The 21,031-nt window shown below is 49.4% G+C and overlaps 1 protein-coding gene and 1 long non-coding RNA gene across 4 annotated transcripts in view; one reads left to right on the forward strand and one right to left on the reverse strand.

Annotated features, from left to right (window-relative positions):
* The window catches only part of WAPL (WAPL cohesin release factor), a 31,314-nt gene that overhangs the window by 7,152 nt on the left and 3,131 nt on the right, over nt 1-21,031 (reverse strand). Inside the window, exons 1-17 of one of the 3 annotated variants that reach the window (XM_078603366.1) lie at nt 20,376-20,546; nt 17,592-18,289; nt 16,539-17,462; nt 15,556-15,872; nt 14,693-14,825; nt 14,258-14,385; nt 13,721-13,813; nt 13,394-13,582; nt 12,503-12,697; nt 10,532-10,668; nt 9,095-9,206; nt 7,160-7,459; nt 5,721-5,832; nt 5,478-5,581; nt 5,244-5,320; nt 2,909-3,078; nt 328-443 (exon numbers count right to left, since the gene is read on the reverse strand). In XM_078603366.1, the coding sequence (XP_078459492.1) occupies nt 328-443; nt 2,909-3,078; nt 5,244-5,320; nt 5,478-5,581; nt 5,721-5,832; nt 7,160-7,459; nt 9,095-9,206; nt 10,532-10,668; nt 12,503-12,697; nt 13,394-13,582; nt 13,721-13,813; nt 14,258-14,385; nt 14,693-14,825; nt 15,556-15,872; nt 16,539-17,462; nt 17,592-18,270 (3,786 nt within the window). In that variant the 5' untranslated portion in view covers nt 18,271-18,289; nt 20,376-20,546. Of the gene's footprint in view, nt 1-327; nt 444-2,908; nt 3,079-5,243; nt 5,321-5,477; nt 5,582-5,720; nt 5,833-7,159; nt 7,460-9,094; nt 9,207-10,531; nt 10,669-12,502; nt 12,698-13,393; nt 13,583-13,720; nt 13,814-14,257; nt 14,386-14,692; nt 14,826-15,555; nt 15,873-16,538; nt 17,463-17,591; nt 18,290-20,375; nt 20,547-21,031 lie in introns of those variants that run through there. The other 2 variants (XM_078603367.1, XM_078603368.1) reach the window with 2 other exon arrangements.
* Nucleotides 1,646-3,770, forward strand: LOC144724336 (uncharacterized). Its single transcript, XR_013586467.1, has 2 exons — nt 1,646-2,192; nt 2,781-3,770. It is a non-coding gene; the product is annotated as an uncharacterized LOC144724336 (long non-coding RNA).

A 21,031-nucleotide genomic window follows, 5' to 3' on the forward strand; every position in this document is an offset into this window, starting at 1 on the left:
AAGCACCTTAAGATTCTATGTTATTTCCAAGGTTCAAAGAGTCAGACTAAGATAATCTTCGTGTTCCTGAGGTTCGGGGTTCATGCGCGAAGTTCACGGAGCTACAAAAGGCAACGTTAGGACTCTAAAGCCGTCCAGTTAATGCCTGACGTGCACGGGCAAACAAGGCTGCGTTCAAAGTAAATGCCCAATGCTGAACAAAAGTAGATTTTCACCCTCCGTCAAACACACCAGCCCAGGCTTCGTGTTTTTAAAAATGGAAATAAAGTTCCGCGCTGCGCTGTGGCAGTGGGCGGCTGGCTGGAGGTGGCGGCGTGGGGGGATTACCAGCACGCGGATGTCGAAGCGCTGCTCGGCGGGCAGGAGGGAGGGCACGTGCAGCACGCAGCCCAGTACCGAGCCCACGAGTCGGTCCTGCTCGCCCGCCTTCGTGCTGCCCCACTCTGCAAGCGCGCACGAAAAAAGGGGGCATTATGGCCCTTGGTTGCTCAGAAACTTCTTTGCTACAAAGTAAAAAAAAAAATCCCTTTTCACTCCATTTTTTTATCCTGATTGTGCTGCAGACGTCACGTCATTAAGCAAAGTATCCGTTCGGAACTCTTGGACAGCATTGCAGGCTTTCCATGTTAGAGAATGGCCCGTGGAAGCAAATATCACGGAACTACTTCCGAGGTCCATTCTAGTGACCTCTGGTCCACATAATAGGTGGCAGCACTTTCCCACTCACCCTGCCACACAATAATGTCAAATTACTGTGTAGCACACAGTAATTTGACATAAAACAGATATTTTTAGTGCTCATAGCTGGAATTTAGCAAAGTGTCGAACCAATGTAGACATGATGGAATTAATGTGGTCACTGGTGACCAGGCTGAGACTAGAAGCTCACTACACTAGAGAACCCTGCTTAATCACAGGCACCTTGCCTGGATTTCAAGGCCAGGCTGTCAGTGGTGCCATCTGTGCTCTTGACTTTTGAGCCACCAGGCCACATTTCCCACGGCATCATCGCATTCACAACCAGTTGCATTAAAGATGGACGAAATTCAAAATAACAAAGAGTTCTTGTACGTCCATACAAAGGATGTGTATCAAGATCTGTCTGACAAGTTTGACGTTTCCCTAATGAAAAAAAATATATAAATATTACGGCCAAGTGCTGCAAAGAACACATTCCTGCGGAGGGAGCTGCTAGGAACTTTGGGTTGCTCGGTCAATGGCCAGGGTCAACGGCGGCGTGGTGTATTCCGCAAATATGGCCGACTGTGAGGGCGGGCACAAGCCGGCGTGAGTAGGTTAAACGTTGAGTTTTATAAGGGCACCACGGGGTGACCAGCCCCTCCCCACCCAGCCCCACCCCTCCCCACCCCTCCCCACCCAGCCCCACCCCTCCCCACCCAGCCCCACCCCTCCCCACCCAGCCCCACCCCTCCCCACCCAGCCCCACCCCTCCCCACCCAGCCCCACCCAGCCCCACCCAGCCCCACCCCTCCCCACCCAGCCCCACCCCTCCCCACCCCTCCCCACCCCTCCCCACCCCTCCCCACCCAGCCCCACCCCTCCCCACCCAGCCCCACCACTCCCCACCCAGCCCCACCCCTCCCACCCAGCCCCACCCCTCCCACCCAGCCCCTCCCCTCTCCACCCAGCCCCTCCCCTCTCCACCCAGCCCCACCCCTCCCATTTTTTGATGCACGACGGACGGACACAATAATCCCCTGTGGGCTGGTGTAACCAGGAGGTTCCTACCAGTATCAGGCCATGGTGACGTCACTACACTGACTAGTGAATGGAAGCAGGGTCACTGCAACATTATCGTGAGAGTGCAATCGTGGCATGCTCGACTGTTTATTTCTCATTGTTGAAGTTTAACTTGTGTCGACCAGCCCATGACACAACACAACCCTAGCGTGTACGTATGAGAGCTATTTGATTTTTTGGGATTATTTATAACTTTAAGCTCATTCTCATAGAGCAATCTTAAGTGTGGTTTGAATTCTTTGTAAATTGGCTTCCATGTTTGGTCAAACGAATGAGGAACTGACATAGGCATTACATCTAAATAAAGCTGTGCAGACTAAAAAGTTGACTTTTCTCTCAACAATTTCCCTATTTTCCAGAATTTGACCACGAACACAAGGCCTGTTTAAACAGCCCTCCAAACCTCGTGACAAGCTCCAGGCACAGATAAGGTAAACAGTTGGATCAGGGTTACATGTGATAACACCGCCACACTCACATCCCAACCACTACAGATTTCTAAGGAGGCACTCCATTTAAAATTTTGGACGATCACAGCTTTGCAGTTCCAATTTCAAACAGCTTCACGCAGTTTATTGTAAGAATAGTTTAATCCTATAATGTAGGCCTAGAGTCCAAGAGACTGACCCAATGCGGTGTTTTGGATACCCACGTACAAGAGAAATTTACATCTTATTACGTAAACTTATTTAACATACCATCTTATGTGAGCAAACATACAGCTATATTGATTGTATGGGTCCTTCCAGACCCAATCATTAGAAACAAATAAAATATTAACTATCAATCTTATGTGAGCAAACAGTGTTATTATATTCTTGGTTCTTTCGGTAAAGTCACGTAGAAGGGAAATAATAAAATAATAAAAATAAAGCAATAAAATATAATTCTCACGACGTTTATTATGTTTAATTTTGATTATTTTATTATTTCCCTTCTACGTGATTTTACCGAAAGAACCAAGAATATGAATCCCTGCAGTCACAATCGAAATTTAAACAGTGTTATTGTTTGTACAGGTCCTTCCAGACCACAATCACTGGAAACATGCAGCATATTTCGTGGCCCCATCCCAGGGCCACGCATCACGTTGTGCCCGGCGTGCCGGCCGTCACGTGGCACGGCAAATCGTGCGGGCGTGACGTACCGTTGTCGTGCGTCAGGTTGAGGAGCACCCCGAACGATGCGCGCAGGCAACCCTCGAGGGCTTTGAGCAGGGGACTCCACTCCGCGCCAGCATTGTTCACGGTCCCCTCTTCATTCCTTGTCTCCGCTCTCTCTTTCCGCAGCAGCAATACCTCGCACAGGCCCAGAACTCTGCGTACGGACACCGGGGACAGAGATCCCCCCGTATACTAATTGCAAGGTTGTTTCGGCAAGGGCTGTTGATGACCACCTACTGAGGGTGCTGTTAGCGGCACCACACCAGGACACCATTGTCTACCCAGTGCTGGTGCTTACACCCCCGCACCAGCCAAGTTGACTATGAAGAGACCAGACCAATTCTCACAAATTGCCCCAATATTATTCAAATGGCCGGGAGCTGAATCCAGGTTGCCCGGTTTGGAGTGCAGTGTACAAAACACTGGACCATTTCCCCATAGAACAGACATCCACAGGATGTTTTTTTCAATATCAATTTGTTTGCATTATCGATACGAATAACGTGATTATTAGTTTACCAACTGTAACCAGTGTAACCAAGTATTCAAACACACATATTCGAGCTTAAAGAGGCCTTCATCCAGCAGTTGACTGACAATGGGCTGTAAATGTATTTTATATACACATATTACTACTATAATGAGCCAAGAATGTCTGTGTGTCCCGCGCGTGACATCACTCCACATGCTGCACCCCCCCCCCCCCGTCATTAATATTCATGAGCGAGTGGATTTTTACACTCGCGCAGAAGGTCAAGCGGAAATATTTTTTTTTGCAAATTCGCTTTAAGTTTGACGTTTCTTTATTGAAAGTGAATCTAATAAATAATTCTACGCAGCAACAAAGTGGATTTGGTGTCTTTATTTCTTCAGCACTTGAGACAACAGGTAAGTCTAATTTATGCTTTTACATTATGGTAAAATAGACATCGGTAATTTTCCAGATCTTGTATCGATTTCCAATTTATTTCAACCCCAGCGACCGAAAGCAGAAGAGAATAAAGTATCAGAGCAGTGAATTTGAACAAATTGAAGGTCAGTTATATACAGTGCTACAGTGACATGAAGCGAGGTGTTTTATGACGTTTTGTGCAAGATTCACTGCCATTAAATTTACACAAGACACAATTATACTCTGCTTAATTTTTTCGTAAATATTACAGCTTCCGTCCTAGGACGGGCAAAGAAGCTAGTACTTATATATATATTCTCTTTGGAATGGGCTGTCTTTTGACTCATTATATTGGAGCGCGCCATGCAGGGCAATTTAAAACACGTGCCAATTAGTAATGGATCATTACTAAAATTAGATTGGATTGGTTAGCGGAATCGATAATCGATTTGTAAATTATTATAAAAAAAATCAAGAACTGATAAACAACTCTCTACCAATCTAGATTTGAAGCTTTCGTGACTGCAGGGATCCATACTCTTTGGTTATTTCGGTAAAGTCACGTAATTATAAAATAAAATAAATGTAATCGACGTTTTGGGCGCAACACAAGCGTCCGTCATCAGGTGGGACAACCACAGCAAGAAACAATTTCTGAAGTGGGCAAAAGGGCTGCTGTGACAAGAAGCTATATAGGTAAGAGAGGGGGGAGGAGCCAGTGAGGAGAGATAGAGAGGGGGGTGTGGGGTAGGGGGAGTGGGGCGCTGCTCGAGGGATTAGGAAACGAGTAAGGCAAAAGTGGGCGGGGCTGGGAGTGGGAGGCTGAAGAAACTGGAGATGCGGATATGAAGGCAACACCATAAAGCAGTTAAGGTTTTACCTAGTTAATAACATCCTTCCAATGATTGCTCAATTTGTATCCATCTTCTCGGTTGAAGTTATGTCTATGTTTATATATCTGGATGGCTAGATGAACAAACCGTTGATAATAGCCCGAAGGTTTGCAGAGCACCTTGGTCTCGGAAAAAAACTCTACCACTCACATTTTTCCTCCTTCCAACCCCTGTGTGTGTGTGTACTGTTTTTGTCATCCTGAGTGACTCCTTCCATTGGGTTCAGGTTCTGTGTTAATGGTGTGAAGTCAGGAGAGATATGCTTTCCGAAAAATGCTCCCGTGTGCAATTCCACAGCATACGTACATTGCTGCTGAATGAGTGCATTGCAGTCATGCGCACCATTTCCACAACACAAGGAAATTAACCTTCCTAAACGGCTGAATCTCAATGCGCAAGCATTGATCGTCGAGCAAGCTTGCGCGTTTTGTTTTGGTCGCTACAATCGCCAAATCCTTAAAATCACAGGCCATGTTGTACACCACTGCCTCCTGCATTGGCTGCAACGCATAAAATATGAACGTTCGAACGTACCGGGCTGTGGAGACAATGAGCTGCGAGTCCTGGTACGCAATCAGGTATCCCTGATTCTCCGGATTGTGCACGGTCACCTGTGGGAGACACCACAGTTCACAAACAAGCAAAGCGGTGGTACCCCCCCCCCCCGCCGCACCGCTAACACACACCGCCACTTTCAACCCAACGGGTGCGGCGTGTAGAGTGAGAAAAAACGCCGGCAGAAGGGACGCCCCCCCATCCAACACGTACGCTCTCGAGGACTCGCAGGCACCGCTCGGCACCCCGGAGGGAATCCACCAGCTTCTCCTCCGCCGCACGGTCCGCGCTTCTGAGCTTCTCGGCGCAGTCCGCCACTGTGGGGGTGGTGGTGGGGGGGCAATGCAAACAATTGGGCGAGAGGCCGTGACCCCCGACACCGCAAACACCCGTGACAAAAAAGTGCGCAAAAAGCCCCGCCGGCCCCATGTTAACATTTCATCGGCGACGCGATACCTTTGTCCACTATGTGGTCGAGCCCTCCGAGGAGGCGGAGTTCCTCTTTAAACCAGTCTCCCGCGCGCCGGGAGGTGAGTGAAAGCAGGGTCTCCATGGCCAAGTGTCCTGTCTGCACCGTCGTCAGACGCACATCGGGTGTCCAGGGCAGCAAGGTTTAGATGTGTTGGCGGCTCCGTAATCGGACGTAATCACGACCACTTTCACCGTGACTGTGATCGGCTCGTTTTAAACCAGGCGTGTAATAATTCATATTCTCGTTAATATCAATTCCTACGATCACAGTTCGTTTAAAGAATCGATTGTATTGATTATACTTGGTTTATTAACATTTTATGCAAATATTCCATGAGGTTCATGGTCAGCAACGGACGGAATGACAAAGAAAATTTGTGTGAGAAAGACAGAAATTAAATGGTACGACAGTACAACAGACATCGTACATACAAATAACTAATTCTTGAATTATCGTGCGACTCCAAACTGCGACAATTCTTGAAATCGTGAGGGATGTTCACAGTTAAATGCCTATTTTAATGGCCAATGAAATAAGTATATTTTTATACTGTTTTAAATTCAGTCTTTCTTAATACACCATACAACAAATTTAATCAATAGCGTGGAGAGGTACATTAAATCAATAACTACCATCAACAGAATTCCTTTTTCATTTAGCAGAGATGTAAAAAAAAGGTGCAAAAAAATCACTACCCGGGTCTCAAAACATGAATTTGATGACAGTCACAAGTGGCGAGATGTTAACTCCCTTGTCTGGTATGCAGGAGGTTGTGGGTTCATCCCAACATTGACTCCTGTATATTTGGAGTTTGCATGTTCATTCTCCCCGTGGTCCACAAGTAGAATCGACATGCGTTTAGAGTAATTGGCTGCTCTACATTTCCACACGATAAGTCACTTTGTTGAGCTAACCTTTGTGGCCAGGTCGCTTCTGAAAAAGAGCTACATAGCTCAGTGGGCTTTACCTGCACCTCCCATTTGCATAGATGGCTATGTACGACGCAAAAGAAGTTCAATATACAAAAAAAACAAAGATCCCCCGTATAGCCTTAACAGACTGTAGGGGCAAGTGCCTTTAGCGAACACTTATGAAGGCCGGCACGGCACGCGAGGGGGTGGGTGGCCAACACCACGTCCAGTCGCCTTTGTCTCCCCAGTGGCGATGTTTACACATCGCACTAGGTACTCATTTGAGGCCGAGTCGACCTAGGGGAGGCCCAGGACCGGTTCAGATAATCGTCACTGGTGTTGGCCGTGAGTGGTAATTGAACCCGGGTCGCCAGGTTTGTAACTGCTACACTACCGCTCCCCACCACATACATACAACATACACACACACACACCTGGTAAAAAAAAATTTGTTTAGTTTTAAGATCCACAGAGCGGACACGCTTGCGAGGATCTCTGGCTCCGACTCTCACCGTCATGTTCTCCAGGTCCAGGTGGCGGTTGTGCACCTTCTCGCACAGCTTGCGGATCCTCTCCCGGAGTCGGTCGCCCTCGCGGATGTCGGCTGCGCGAGCTGCCGCCGCCGCCGCCCCCCCCGCACCCGCCACTGCTCCCTTCCTCCCGCCCGCATCTTCCTCGGCCGTCCCTCCGGCCCCACCACCCTCCATCTCCAGCAGGCGGATGAGTAGCTCCAGGCAGCCGCGGTCCAGGTCCATGTTGAGTCGGTCGCGGCTCAGCACGTACATGAGGGCGGCCGTGCACAGTGCCAGGTTCTGTGTCGCGACGGTCGCGGCGCAGCGTGCGAGGCGTCAAGGGGTGACAGAACGGAAAATGTCAATTTCAAAGCAAACACAAGCCAAACACAAGCCAAAGAAGGGGGAAGAAAAACCACGAACATGCATGGTTCCTGTATGGCTTTCCCACATGCGTTTGTATTTGGAAGTGTATAAATGGTATTATAAAAGCTGACGGGTAACTGAATCAATCTTTATTTTACGTGCCAATATCGCCCTCAATAAAGTGGGCATCGGTGCACATTACAACAGAACAAGAATGGTACAGTGGCATACAGGGGCATAACTGTCTGTGCGAAACACATTTGCATATTTACAAAGTGCCATTTTGCTCTCATTTTCGTCTCCAGATTTTGGTCAACTGTTTAATAAATTTTTCATCTTTTTTCAATTGGTCAAGTCCCCAAGAGCGACCAAACTTTCTACGGAAAAGTTTTGCCCGTATAGGATCATCTTACAGAGGCTTACTGCAACCCATTACAGACGGCCAGAGCAAATACATGAACATAACTGCCATTGGCTGTGTCATGGGCGGTCATACGCGAGGTTAAAGCATCGCTGGGAGGCAGGTAATGAGGTGTGTTGAAGATGTCACAATTCAATGCAAACTGATTTGTCATGTTTTAAACTTGTTTTCATTTTCAAATGCATCATTTGTACAGTTTTGTCTGCTCCATTAAACTTAAATTCAACACGAGTATATCATTTGCATACACTTTGTATGGATCGTAAATAATTAATTCTCGTCGTCACAATTTCATGCATTTATTGCGAGTACAAAAGTCAATTTTAATTAATCAATAAATGCCTCATTACATGGCTAATACCTGTCTGAACCAAGTGTGGAGATTTATCATGAGCCAAGATCAATTTACCGCTGAATAAAGGCCTCCCCCCAAAGCTGTCGCCATCTCAAGTGGTCCCTCCCATGTATCAATCCACCTAGCAGCTGGCACAAGACAATGCTATCGCTCGGTCTCCTTCAGCTTAATGGAAACAATTATTATCGTTCAGCCACCTTATAATGACGTCATTGCAATGATTTCATAAAAATAGAACGAGGAGTGACGCCATATTGACATCACCCCGGCACGCTTGACCGTGCTTTTTTTTATAGTTTTTTTATTGTTTCGCTAACGAAGCCCTAAGATCTTGTGATGGCCAGCCAGAGACACAGGCAGTTATTGTTTTTGGATCGAGTCTTATTTTAGATCATGCTCTGCTCTTTCGCCGACAACCAAATCGACCATGATGCACCCAATCTCAGTGGAAATTGAAAGCTACGCAAGGTTGAGCCCAGGCAGTGCTTGGATGGGCGACCGCCATGCATAAAACAGGTGCTGTAGGTTGCTGTGGGGCCACATTGTCAGCAAAAGGCAGTGCAGCAAAATCTATTGTTGCCTTGCATTCCGCTCCAACGTCCATCTCCACAAGGCCGCAGTGACCAGCGGCAAGCGCGGTAAAATAACGCCCATGCACTGCGCCGCATTGTGGCTGTCCTCCTACAGCACTGGATTGACCAAAAGGGTCGTGCTTATGTGCTTTGTAACACCAGAAAATAAAAACGCGGAAACCATGGGAGGTTACCCGGCCGAGGGTACGGACGCGGGTTACCTGATTCTCCTGCGCGTCGATGAGCAGCTTGAACACCTTGGCCACCTGGCCGTGAGCACGGAGATGCATGCGGAAGCCAGGCATTGCGCATTTCATGGCCAGGCTGATCACACTGCAGGGCACATTACAAAAATATTAGCAGAAATCGATTAAAACATCCAGCCTTTTAAATGTGAAAAAAAAAGTTCTGAAAAATCATGCATGGGTGTGGATTATGTAACACTTTTCAATGTGCATTTGTCTTTGAAAGTATTTAATTAGCAGTATGGAAGTTCAATAGAGGTAGCTGACTCAGGGAAAAATGCATTTGCAGAGGAGTAAATAGTCCACTAATCTTGATTTTGGGCACTCCTTTCAATAAGTCCCTCAGAACAACACAATTTGATATTCAAGTTTTGTTTGTATTAGTTTACACATCAGTGCCCTCATGTTACAAACGGGGCTAATTCATAAAACCTGAGTTGGAAAGCATAAAAAAATGCAATTCTTTTTCGAAGTCTCTATATTTCAGTTACAGGAGGATATTAACATTGGTGGTAAAGTATTGTCAGCTTGCACTTCTGCAATCCAGCCAAGTTGCCCCTTACATCTCATACAATAGCGAAAATAATTTAATATACCTCATGTCGAACACTAAACAGATTAAGTGCTTCGACACAAAGCAGTCTGAATCACTCATCCACAACAATAATAATAATGCAATTTATAACGCGCGCAAATTTGCGGACATAACAGCCACAACTCAGAGGCGCGGAGCCAAGCTCAGAGTCGCTCAAAAGCGCCTGGTTATAGAGGTGAGTTTTTAAGTCTCTCTTGAAGGAGGCGATTAAGGTGATGCTGCGAATGTGCAGAGGGATGGCGTTCCAGACTGTTGCGGCTGCCACCGAGAAGCGGCGCATAGACATGACCATCCTGGATCTTGGTATCAAGAGGAGGTCGTGAGTCACGCTGCGCAGGCATCTGCCGTGTGCGGAGCTGCAAGTTGTCAATAATGAAGAGAGGTACGGTGGGCAGGCAGATGTATGTTTATAATAGGGAGACAATAAATCGTTTTGCGTCACAATCCCCCTACACATGCATCTAAAGTCAGGCTGCGTAACCCAAGGTCATGTGGGGCCGTTCCTGACCCATGAGCAGCAGGAGTCCGCGAAAGCTCTGCAAACGACTCAGCGGGGCTGTTCACTGCGCGCAAGCTATGACGCCCACCGCCGTTCACGAACGCTGACGTTGCAGTTGTCAAACGTGATGCCCCCCCCCTCGCTAATTTGACGTCACGCGGCGGGGGGGCGGGGGGAGTGCTAAGAGATCCGTATCATGGCCCCCCCCACTTTGAAAAAAGGCTGCACACTCCTGGTCTGTGGAGACACAAGTCCACTTCAATGGTCGCAAGGCTGAGCGCCAGTGGTGGGATGATGCATGCGGTGGCGTTGGGCCGACCTGAGGCAGCGGGTGCTGAGAGGCTGTCGTGGCTTGAGTCCGCTCATCAAGTACTCGACGTCGTCCGTGTACTCCTGCGTCTCTCCGAACTCCAGTACCTCGTTGAAGTGCTTTACCTGCCGCACCACCGTGTACAGCTGTGCATTGTGGGGGGGGGAGGGGGTGCACATTACAAGGAGGGCAAGGCGCAATAAATTCAAGCCACCTTGGCTTGAAGTTCTATTTAAATAAAATAATGTCTCAATACTCCTCCAGGAGGTTCCTGGATTTACATGTTTGGTCAATTCTATTTTAAGAAGTGTTCTGTGTGTGGGAGGCAAATATAATTCCCGGAGAAAACCAATCGTGCATATAAAAAGGGATAATATATTCCAGTATCTGCAGAGATGGGGTCATGAACCTGGTTGCTTATTTCCAGCATCTGGGCACCATGCGACCCAGAGGGATTGGGAATTACACAAAATCACGTGAGCTACCTACCCATGCATCCGTAGTGCTAGATTACACAACTAGCTTAAGGCACCTTCCAGTTATGTCCGAGAGATTGCCAGTAAACAACTTGAATATACCATACTATAGCTACATTATAAAACGGCATATTTCACTATACATAATCAGATTGATACGGTCGCTATATTTAAACAATTCTTCTGTTGTATGTCTTTATGTCGGTATGTGCCACTTTGAACAAACCTTATACAAATCCATATTTTTGAGGCTACATATATAGATTTGGTATTGATTGAAAACCCACATGCAAGCAGACAACTTTTTTTTTTCTACGACCTTTCTTTGCTGGGTTAAGGGAGCGAAACAAAAAACGTGCTCATGTGGACCACAACTTTCAAAATCATGGAATGCTTACATACTTATGTAGACTAAAAGATCAAATGTGTGCTGACCAACCATCAGCCGAGCAATAGGCATCCCTAGCAATGGTTGGGCCTGCCGGAAATCATATGGGAGCATCAGAGAGCCTAGTGGAATGTTTGATGCAAGAATGAGAATGACTGATTGAATGGAGAATGAGATTGGGTTAATGAGTATGAATGAGGAATGCGTGATTGGATGAGCTAAGATGAGAATGAATGATTGGAGGAGGTAAGAATGGATTTGAGACCGAGCTGAAACGGGGACCCGAGCCGATGGGGAAGATAACCCCAACTTGTAGGACGGGCTGCCCTCTCGTATCGTACAAGTTAGGCAAGTAACAGTGCATTGATTCATAATTTAAAAGCAATTTTTCTCCATCACAATATACGCAATGATTGTACAGATGAAAAACATTTACAATGTATGTAAATTATATGTAAAGGAAATGGTGTAATATTTAGGCTAATGGAGCGAACAAATACTACAAAAGCCGTAATAACAAACAATACAAAGGCTGCGAAAACGAGACAAGTGAATCTGCAAATCGCAACCCCAAATCGGTGGAGGGTGGGAGGGGGATTAAATCGGTACACGCCAAATATTTAAGATAGACAAACCAAAAGAGCATCGTCATTTGCCTCGTGACTTCATACAGTCACATGGCCACACATGCAATTGTAGAATGGACAGGCAGCACATATTTAACACTTTCCCGTTCCAAGATGTCTGCAAATTGCAGGGTGGGTCCCGTTCACTGCTGAATCTTGGAACACGCAAACGGTTAGCGCTCTTTTATTTCGAGGAATAGTGCTGCTGCTTTTAAATACATTTAAGCTCCATGATAGCTGGCGCCAAAACTGTGCTACACGCCCTCCCGCATGACTTTTTACTTCCGATTCTGTTCGAAATCAATTCCATTCCGTTCGGAATTAGAAGAAAAACTGATGACGTACACGTATGTCAACCGGAACGGGAAAGGGTTAACATTATTTACGACGAGAATACTACTTGCATTGCCCAAAACAAGAGTCAGGCTCTCGGAGGAGACCCGTCTCTCTCTCGTCAGTGCCACGCGTGCGCGCGCCTTCCCCCCCTCACCTCCTTGTCTTCCTTGTGGCACTTGAGGGAGGAGACGCCCTCGTCAGAGTCCTGGCTGGGCCAGGCGATGCGCCGGAGGCGTGCGGGTGGCGGCGGTGGCGGCTCCTTGAACACGGAACCCTCGCCCTGCTCGGTCTTGCCGCCGCTGGGCACCGTTCCCACCTGCTCGGCGTTGCCGTGCGGAGCAGTCGCCTCCTGGAGCGGCCGCACAGCCGGTGGGGTTAGTCGACAGCTCCACGCAGCCACTGCCCACAGATGAAGGTGCTGTGGCTTTTCTTATTGAGTCCATTTCGCACTTATTATGGCACCATAATAATTCGTCACGATCTATCCGATGCCGGATGCAGAACTCGCCAAGACGTTTGCACCTCCGGTGGCCTTGCGATGGAAAAACAAATTCTGTATAGCTACTGCAATAAAGCCAATTTCATCGCTCCATATCCGTGATAGGGAGAATTTTCACTCCTTTGGCTATGGCACCACCAGCAATTAAATGTGCCTCTACCAATCGGTGTGGAAATATATACTTCATGACTCTTTTCGGTGAAAAGACATCGTGTCCACATGGTTATACCAAGTTTTGGAGAAATTAACAAAATCTCGACCGGGAATACAATTGCTTGTGCTGGCTTGTGAGGAACATACCCTGTAGGCCAAATTGGCCATAATAAATATTAAACACACAGATGCGATAGGTCACTGGATGTGCAAATGACATTGGCTTTAGGTGTGAATATACGCTACATTTGCAATATCAGAGTATAAAGAAACACTTGTCAAATGAACATCGCTACCTAACACCATCCACGACAAAAATAAATTATCAATGAAATTGACGATTGAAGAAGATGCGATGCATTTCAGAAAATCAAGGGCGAGTGAGATAATGACCGCTGGGTGCTGCTTCTCCTCCCCCCTGCGCGTGCTGCCCTCTGGGGAGGCGGCGTCCGCGCGTCTCTCCCCGTCCTTGCCAGGCCGAGCCTCGCCCTCCCGCCGGCTCTCGAGCTCGCCAAGGCCTCTCCGCTCCCCCCGCTCGCGCTCCTTCTCGCGCTCCCTCTCTCGTTCGCGCCCCACGGAAGCCTTCGGGCAAGAGACAAGACGGCGGACATGAGTCCCGGCGACGCCGCAACTCCCGACGCGCACGCTGCCGTTATCGAGTGTGCGGGGGGGGGGGGCTTGCGGACCCGAACGTTGCGTTGCCGCACGAGAGACACTCACGGGGGCGCTGGACGCGCGGTCGAGCCGAGGCGCCTTCATTTCCTCCTCGGGATGGTTCCAGTGCCGTGCGTTATACACCGCCTTCCCAAGTGGCTGCACCATCGCGCGAGCACAGCAACACGAGCAATATGCACCCATGGGTGTGTACACCGTAGTATCTTCATCGAGGATATATATACGATGTGTAATTTCACAGTATTCTCCGACTCTCGGAGGGTGAGAATTACTCGGAGGCATGAGGAATTGCAGACAAGCAGGAAAGCAGCCAGGCGATGAGTCAATGCCAAGGGGAGAAAATACAAACTACACGCAGAAAAGCATCCAAATCAAGAATTGAACCCAGGCCCTTCTTGCCATGAGGCTGTGTTGTGTGTAGTCAGGGAAGATGGAAGCCAAATAAGATCATAACTTGAATGTAACTTTTCTCTCATCAACATGGGTTTACATTTGTGTCTAACAACTTGGTGACACAAACGAGGTACAATACAAATGGTGTGTGTGTGTGTTTTGGTTTGTTTCTTCCTCTAGAGGCCTCACCTTCTTGGGGCTGTGAAAGATGAGTTTTTTGCTGTCCTCGTTCTTCCTCTCGGCGTTGTGTTTGGAAATGCTGCCGCTCCGGGAGCATGCGGACCAAGCACCCTCCTCGCTGCTCGATTCAAGAATGTCTACACCCGCAGCATAAACAACACAATCAGCTCTCTAAACCACTCTTGTGTGGCGGGGAACCCTTCAAGCCATTCTGCTAAAAAGGCAGTTTTCAAATGCAAGCTACTTCAACTGCAGCATACGTCTTGTGCCAATATCAAAATTCTGGAAATGCTGGCATTATTTTTGAGCGTAAGCCACACATGACCGGATTACAGCCTTTACTTAAAACCACCCATGACGTAGATTAACAGCCTTGCCCGGTATAAAACGCACTGCACACCACTCGCCCCACGACAAAGCAGCACATGCTGCAAAGACACGAACCGGTGTCTCTGGAGGTCGTGCTCTCCTGCGAGCTCTGCAGCGAGTCCTGCGACGCAGCCACAGTGCTCGACGCCTCCTCGGTTGCATCGGTGCTGCTGCACCACCAGTCCCCTGCACCTCCCCTCGCCTTCACCTGAGGACGGCAGTGGGTGCTCAATGTGTGCTAACCACGATATCATTACAGCATCGCCTGCGTCAGCTCGTCAGTCCGAGCACATGAGTAATTTTCATCAGTGTTGAATAATGGATCATTATGACCGGAGGGACCCAGGGACGTATGGTACTTAATACGAGCTCTGCACACACTCAATAATATTTGACAAAAAGCCATAACTGACATTGTCCAAACTTAGCTCCGAGACTCATTGGTGCTGTTCTGGCGTTACCTGGGAATCGTTGGCAATGGTCCCGGGCCTTCCCGAGCCCTAGTTGCCGATCCCCCTGTACTTTGCCACGTTGGCTCAGGGCTGTGCCGCAACGTTGCTCTCTTTCTCTCTTTTTTTTTTTATAATACATGGTTCACTGCCCAAAACATTAGCTTTTTAATATACTTCTGTATACAAAAACTCGTGTTTTTAATGAGGCTATTTTTTGATTAGTCACTTAATAAATCACTTAATCTTTTACCTAAAATTACTTTGGTAACAGAGATTTCAGATAATGGCCTTCCACTAAAACTGAGAATACATCTGACCATTTGTGGCCATTAATACAACCAAAAATTACCTGTACATAATACAAACTGCAGATCTCAGTGGTTATGCCCTTTGCGCTTTGCCACCTCACTAAAATTAAAACCAGCGTCCAACAAAAAAAAGACGAAGCCATGGACTAATTTCAAGGAGCAAAGCGGGACCATGTACCTCCACTGTGGGTGTGTCCTCCCCCTCCTCCTCCACCATCTCGTCGAAGCCAAAGTACTTGATCTTGTAGGCGGCGCACGGGGCAGCCCCCTCGCTGGAGCCCCCCTCCTCTCCGTCGGAGTCGTCCTCGAAGCCGAACATCTCCAGTTTTGCCTGCCGCTTGCTGCTGCTGCCGCCACGGCCTGAGGGCCGGCGGGCGCCTCCAGCGGCGGTGCCAACCCCCCGCACCGATGCGGGACCACCGGCGCCGGACCCAGCTGCACCTGCGCTCGTCTTGCGTACGGCCAGGGCTGAGTCGACAGCCACCACCGGCGGAGCTGCACGGCACACAGGGGCACGGCGTGCGCGTGACGTGAAAACACGTCGCTGGCATAATGTGGTTGGCTTGAGCCCTCGTGCAAAGAATTCAATTAAATGAGGCCCTTCTCTGCGTAATAAAACAACACATGGGCCCCCTCCAACCTGTGAGCCCCGGTGCAGTTGCACTGACTGCACACTCGATAGTTATGCCACTACATGCCATGAAAGTTCAGTAATTTGTCAAATTCGACCATTTTGTAATTGTCAAAATAACAAATGTTAGCTACTTGTGATAAGCCGTGAGCATTACAACATTAAAATCCGAGAACTGGAATTTTTGTTTAAAATATTTTTCCCATCTAGGTCAGTGTAAACCAAGGTCACATAAGTTGTTTATCACAACTGGCCAAAATTATTTTTCATGGAATCATCATTATCCATGATCAATCAACTGCTGAATGAAGGAATCCGCTGCTTTTTTCTCATTGGGGTTGTTTGACCATACTTCACCATGCTGGTCAGTGCGGGTTGGTGATGCGCGGGACCCCAGAATCGGTTCAGACATGATTCACCCACAGATGCTAGATGTGGCTCGGAATCGTGGGATGTTGTACAAAAACAATACAAGACAAGACCTGGGCCCATCGTAACAACATCATGCCAAACACGCCGCACTGCCTCACCCGTGGCGGTGGACGGCTTAGGGGGCTCTCCCACGTCCTGCAGAGTGACGCCGGTTGGCGAAAAGAACGAATTGGGCAGCGTGATCGGGTCCCGGCTCGCGCACGCCTTCGGAAACGCCACCTCCACCTGGGGGTTCCACGTCAAATCTTTCTGCGACTGCGGTGGGAGCTTTGGGTCTCCGAGCAGGCCATCCACCGGAGAGTCTGATTTGCGGCCCGCACGGCCGTACGTGCGGCAACTGCTGGCACGGAACGAGAGATCCTCATCTGGTTCGACAGCAGTTTCGGCCGCCTTTGGAGGCGCGCTCGATGCTGCAGGCGCTTTCTCCGTGTCGGCATTTGCACCTTGCGCAAAGTTGTCAGGCTTTGGCTTTTGTTTACCAGCCGTGGACCCTTTGTCATTTGAACCTTTAGTTCCCTTAGTCACAGTTTTCACCACTTCCCCTGCATGGGGCTTCTTGGATGGCTTTTCAGGAGGTTCTTTCAAATTAGTTTGGCTCGTGTTGGAACTCTCTTTTCCCCTTTTGGCAGTTCCTTTGCTTTCACTGCTCAGGTTCGTTTCTGATTCACCATCAGCGAGATTCTGTTCTGCTTCCAACTTTGGAACTTTACATCTTGTGCTGTTTGTAGCATTGTGTTCCGGAACGTTAGTGGATTTCAAAGCGACACTGACGTGATTGCACGAACTGTCCTTTTCTTGCCGAGCTGCATCTAATAGATTTTTGGTATGATCTAATGTCTTCGACGGTCGTTCGTGAGAGATGGCAGGTGGCTTCTGCTCCGTGACAGTCTGAGAGTCCGGCTCCAATGCTAATTCATCTGTCATCTCCATATCATCGACTGGCCTATCTTTCTCTATTGGGCTTTCATCCTTTTTTGCATCCACAGTAATGCCCTTTCCTGCATGCCACAGCTTTCCCTTGCCTGTGGACAAAAACAGTTACGGAGGAAAACATTACAAGCATATAAACAAAATAAAAATTCCACAACATTTGACATCATGAAATTTAAACAATTATTATACATCAGCAACGTATTTAAAAGCACACCAACCTGACAGGGCTTTCGGATACTTATCAGTCCAGGACAAGAGGCCATTCTGATTCTCATTCTCCTCATCACTGTCAAAAATGTCTTTCATGCAGGAGAATCGTGAGTTTTTTCTTGCCCCCGGGTTGTCCCCGACGCCCTGGGTACCCCCGTTGCTTGGCTCCGCGGCTTTGGGCTGAGGCTTGAGCCGCGCCTCTCCGCTCGGTTTCGCCGCCTGCACGCCGCCCCCAGCGCCACCGCGCTCTGCCTTGCTGCCACACGGCGCTGCCGCCGCCTTCGCCGCGTGGGCTCCGGCTCCTCGACCTCGCCCCGGAACCTTCGCCTCGTGTTTCTGCTCCGCTTTGCCACGGCCCGACGCGGTGGGGGTTGCCGCCGCGGCGGCGGGCTGCCCTCCGCCTCTCCCGCGCCGAGACTTGGGGCGGCACGCGGCCTCCGCTACGGACGCCTCGCACGAGTCGCTGTCGCCCGAGTCGAGGCGGCGACGCTTCGCCGGCACGGCGGTGGCGAGGGCGGTGGCCGCCGACGGAGTTGAGGTCTCGTCGTCTGTGAAGGCGTCGAGCGCACGCTCCCGCCAGCCGCCGGCCTCGGGCGATACCTTGGACCCCAGGAGCTCGTCGAAACGCGATGGGGCGCCGGGACTCTGCTGCTTGCGACTGTAGGTGCGTCCATATCGCGACGCCATCGTGCACACCACACGACTCCTGCGTGCACCAGACGCCACCGGCAAAACCACACGAGAATTAATATCACCAGCAGATGCAGCTCACAGTATACTCCAGGAAACAGGACACTGTTCTTGATGTACCTTACAGCCCTTGTCAAATAAATGCTAGATAAGGGTTTCCCCATGCTGTACTGGTACTTGTCGTAAAGATTATTGATGTATACCTCACCATGCTCATCAGTGTGGGTTGGTAAATGGGGGCCCACAACCGTTTTAGACATCACTTACTACTGATGTGAGCCGCAAATTAATATCAAACTCAGTCGCCGAAAGCAATGTGCAGTGTGTGCTAACCACTGCACACAAAACATCTTCATCTTAAACAAAAAAGTGATGATTTCCTAAACCAAATCTGAAAGAAAAACAAGCCCTCTGCACGTCTGTATGACAATGCATGTGCTAACTGCAGGATCGACACTTGGCACGATTGCTACACATTCCCGTGGGAGGGCCCCCAAGTCCGCAACATTTGTGTCGTTTTAAATTTTAAACACCAATGGCTGCATTGACATTCGAACCAAACATGTACGACCTGACCTAACACAGCTGTAATCCGCTTCGCTTGATCTCCTTGTGAACACAACAAATAAATCCTATGTTAGATACCAGGAAAAGCCTATTTGAGTGAATTTTTTTTTTCCTGGATGGATCTTGCTGTGGGATGTTTTGCCAAATCCTCTTCTGGGTATTTCTGCTGTACGAGTAAGACAGCTCCGAGCGATCTCCCGCATATGTTTGAAGCACAGACTCCGCTGCACGGACTGTCGTAAGCCTACTTGCCAAATAAATACATCCTGCTATTAGTACCACCTCGTTTCAACCCAAGTCCATGTCCCATTCACATACATGAAAAGTGTTGATATACGTAATCCTGCAAGCTGGCTGCGACTTTAAACCTTTTCTCATTCCCAAAGCTTAAAACTTATGTTTGAAATCTCAAACCACACATCTTAAGTTTTAAAAAAAATATTTCCTCGGTCAAAACGTACGACACCACCGCTTGGTGGTTACGAACACAGTATGTTGCGTCCCCTCCCATCATCTGCAAGCGCAGACCAATTTCTTTTCTCTCATCTATAAATGACATTGCACATATGACATCACCTTGAACGACCCCATCAAAAATCAACGCAGTCACCCACCCAACCACGTACATTTCACAGCATTCAACGCGGCGCCGTCAGTAAAGACGCGCACGGTCTAAGTGTGACCACGACTTGAAGAGTCGCTGCTTCTTCTTCTCGACATTTACCGGAGGACCACCCCCCCCCCACACACCCAAATGCCTCTTCCTCAAGTCAGTTTCGCCCTCCACACGGTCGTGTGGCCACGGGGCAGTTCGTGGAAACTGTTCGCCCCGCGTCGTCTCAAGCGACGCAATGGGGCCCCGGGTTCTCTAAAATTATACCTAAACCCAGCGTTTACAAACAACGTACTCCGTACAGACACACACATATATACATTGCTATAGTGATGTTACTGTAACAACGAGGAAGAGTACACTGCGATACGAGCAGATTTGCGATTCGTTGCCATTAACATCTACAATGACAGCAGCATTTTCATCTGAAACTGCAATTACGATGACATTTCAATCAATTACGTACGACACAATGTACAACTGTATTCGAACCTCACTGGGTCTGGATAGCGAGTGATTACTTTGCAAAGGTTTCAGCTTTAGCGACGTGCCACGAACCGTACATTTCAACACATCAACTAGAAGACGGCCACACGACCGCAACTTTAAACTATTTCCCCCCCCCACCACCAACGGAACCCCGCCGCCGTTTGGCCTCGTGGCTACGGTACCCGGCCAAAGTGTCTCGGCATCGCATGGGGCTCTCATCCCTCAAGACACCGAGGAGGGGGGGCTCCTTGCCCCCCTCATCTCGCGGGGGCCCGCTGGGGCCCTCACTCCCAATGCCACCCCCCATAGGAATGAATGGGGGCCCCGCGTTGACAGCGCCTCGACTCGACGCGCGCTTTAGGCCGCGGCCGCCGCCAACCACTGACGCGACTACGAACTCACAATAATAAACCCTCAAGTTGCGTGCGCTCACTTGTTAAGGACGCTGCGCGCCCATCAAGGCTTCGCTCCCGTGGGGGGGGAACGCGACGAGAGCTGGCGAGAGAGAGAGAGGGAAGGCGCTGGCCAAAGCTGCAGTTGTTTTCACGACGACGAAACTGAGCGACGCCAACTCGAGGCGGCCGCTCCAAGAAAAAGTAAGGGGCTCGGCGAGGGGGCGGAGACTCGGGGTGTATTGGGCGGGGCTACGGCGGTAGGGGGCGGGGCTACGCGGGCTGGGCGGGGCTACGGTGATAGGGGCGAGGCTACACGGGGCTGGGCGGGGCTACGGCGGTAGGGGGCGGGGCTACAGCGGTAGGGGGCGTGGCCACGAGGTGGGGGCGGGGTTACGCGGGTGGGGGCGGGGCCACGGGGGCGGAGCGGGGTCACGCGGTGTAAGGCGGGGCTTATCGGGAGAGAGGCGGAGCTTATCGGGAGAGAGGCGGAGCTTAGCGCGGTGGAGGGAGGGGCCGTTGGCAAGAAGGGACGGAGCTAGAGTCGAGGAGGCGGGACCGGGGGCGAGAGGGCGTGGCTTACCCCAAGAGGTCAAGAGCATGGGGGCGGGGTGTGGGAGGGGCAAGAGCAGAAAGGAAGTAGAAATACGTCACGTGAGAGGTGCTGTTAACCAATCGCATCTCGCGTCTCGCGTGA

The sequence above is a fragment of the Lampetra planeri genome, chromosome 20 (assembly GCF_965212315.1).
Source record: "Lampetra planeri chromosome 20, kcLamPlan1.2.h2, whole genome shotgun sequence".
NCBI lineage: Eukaryota > Metazoa > Chordata > Hyperoartia > Petromyzontiformes > Petromyzontidae > Lampetra > Lampetra planeri.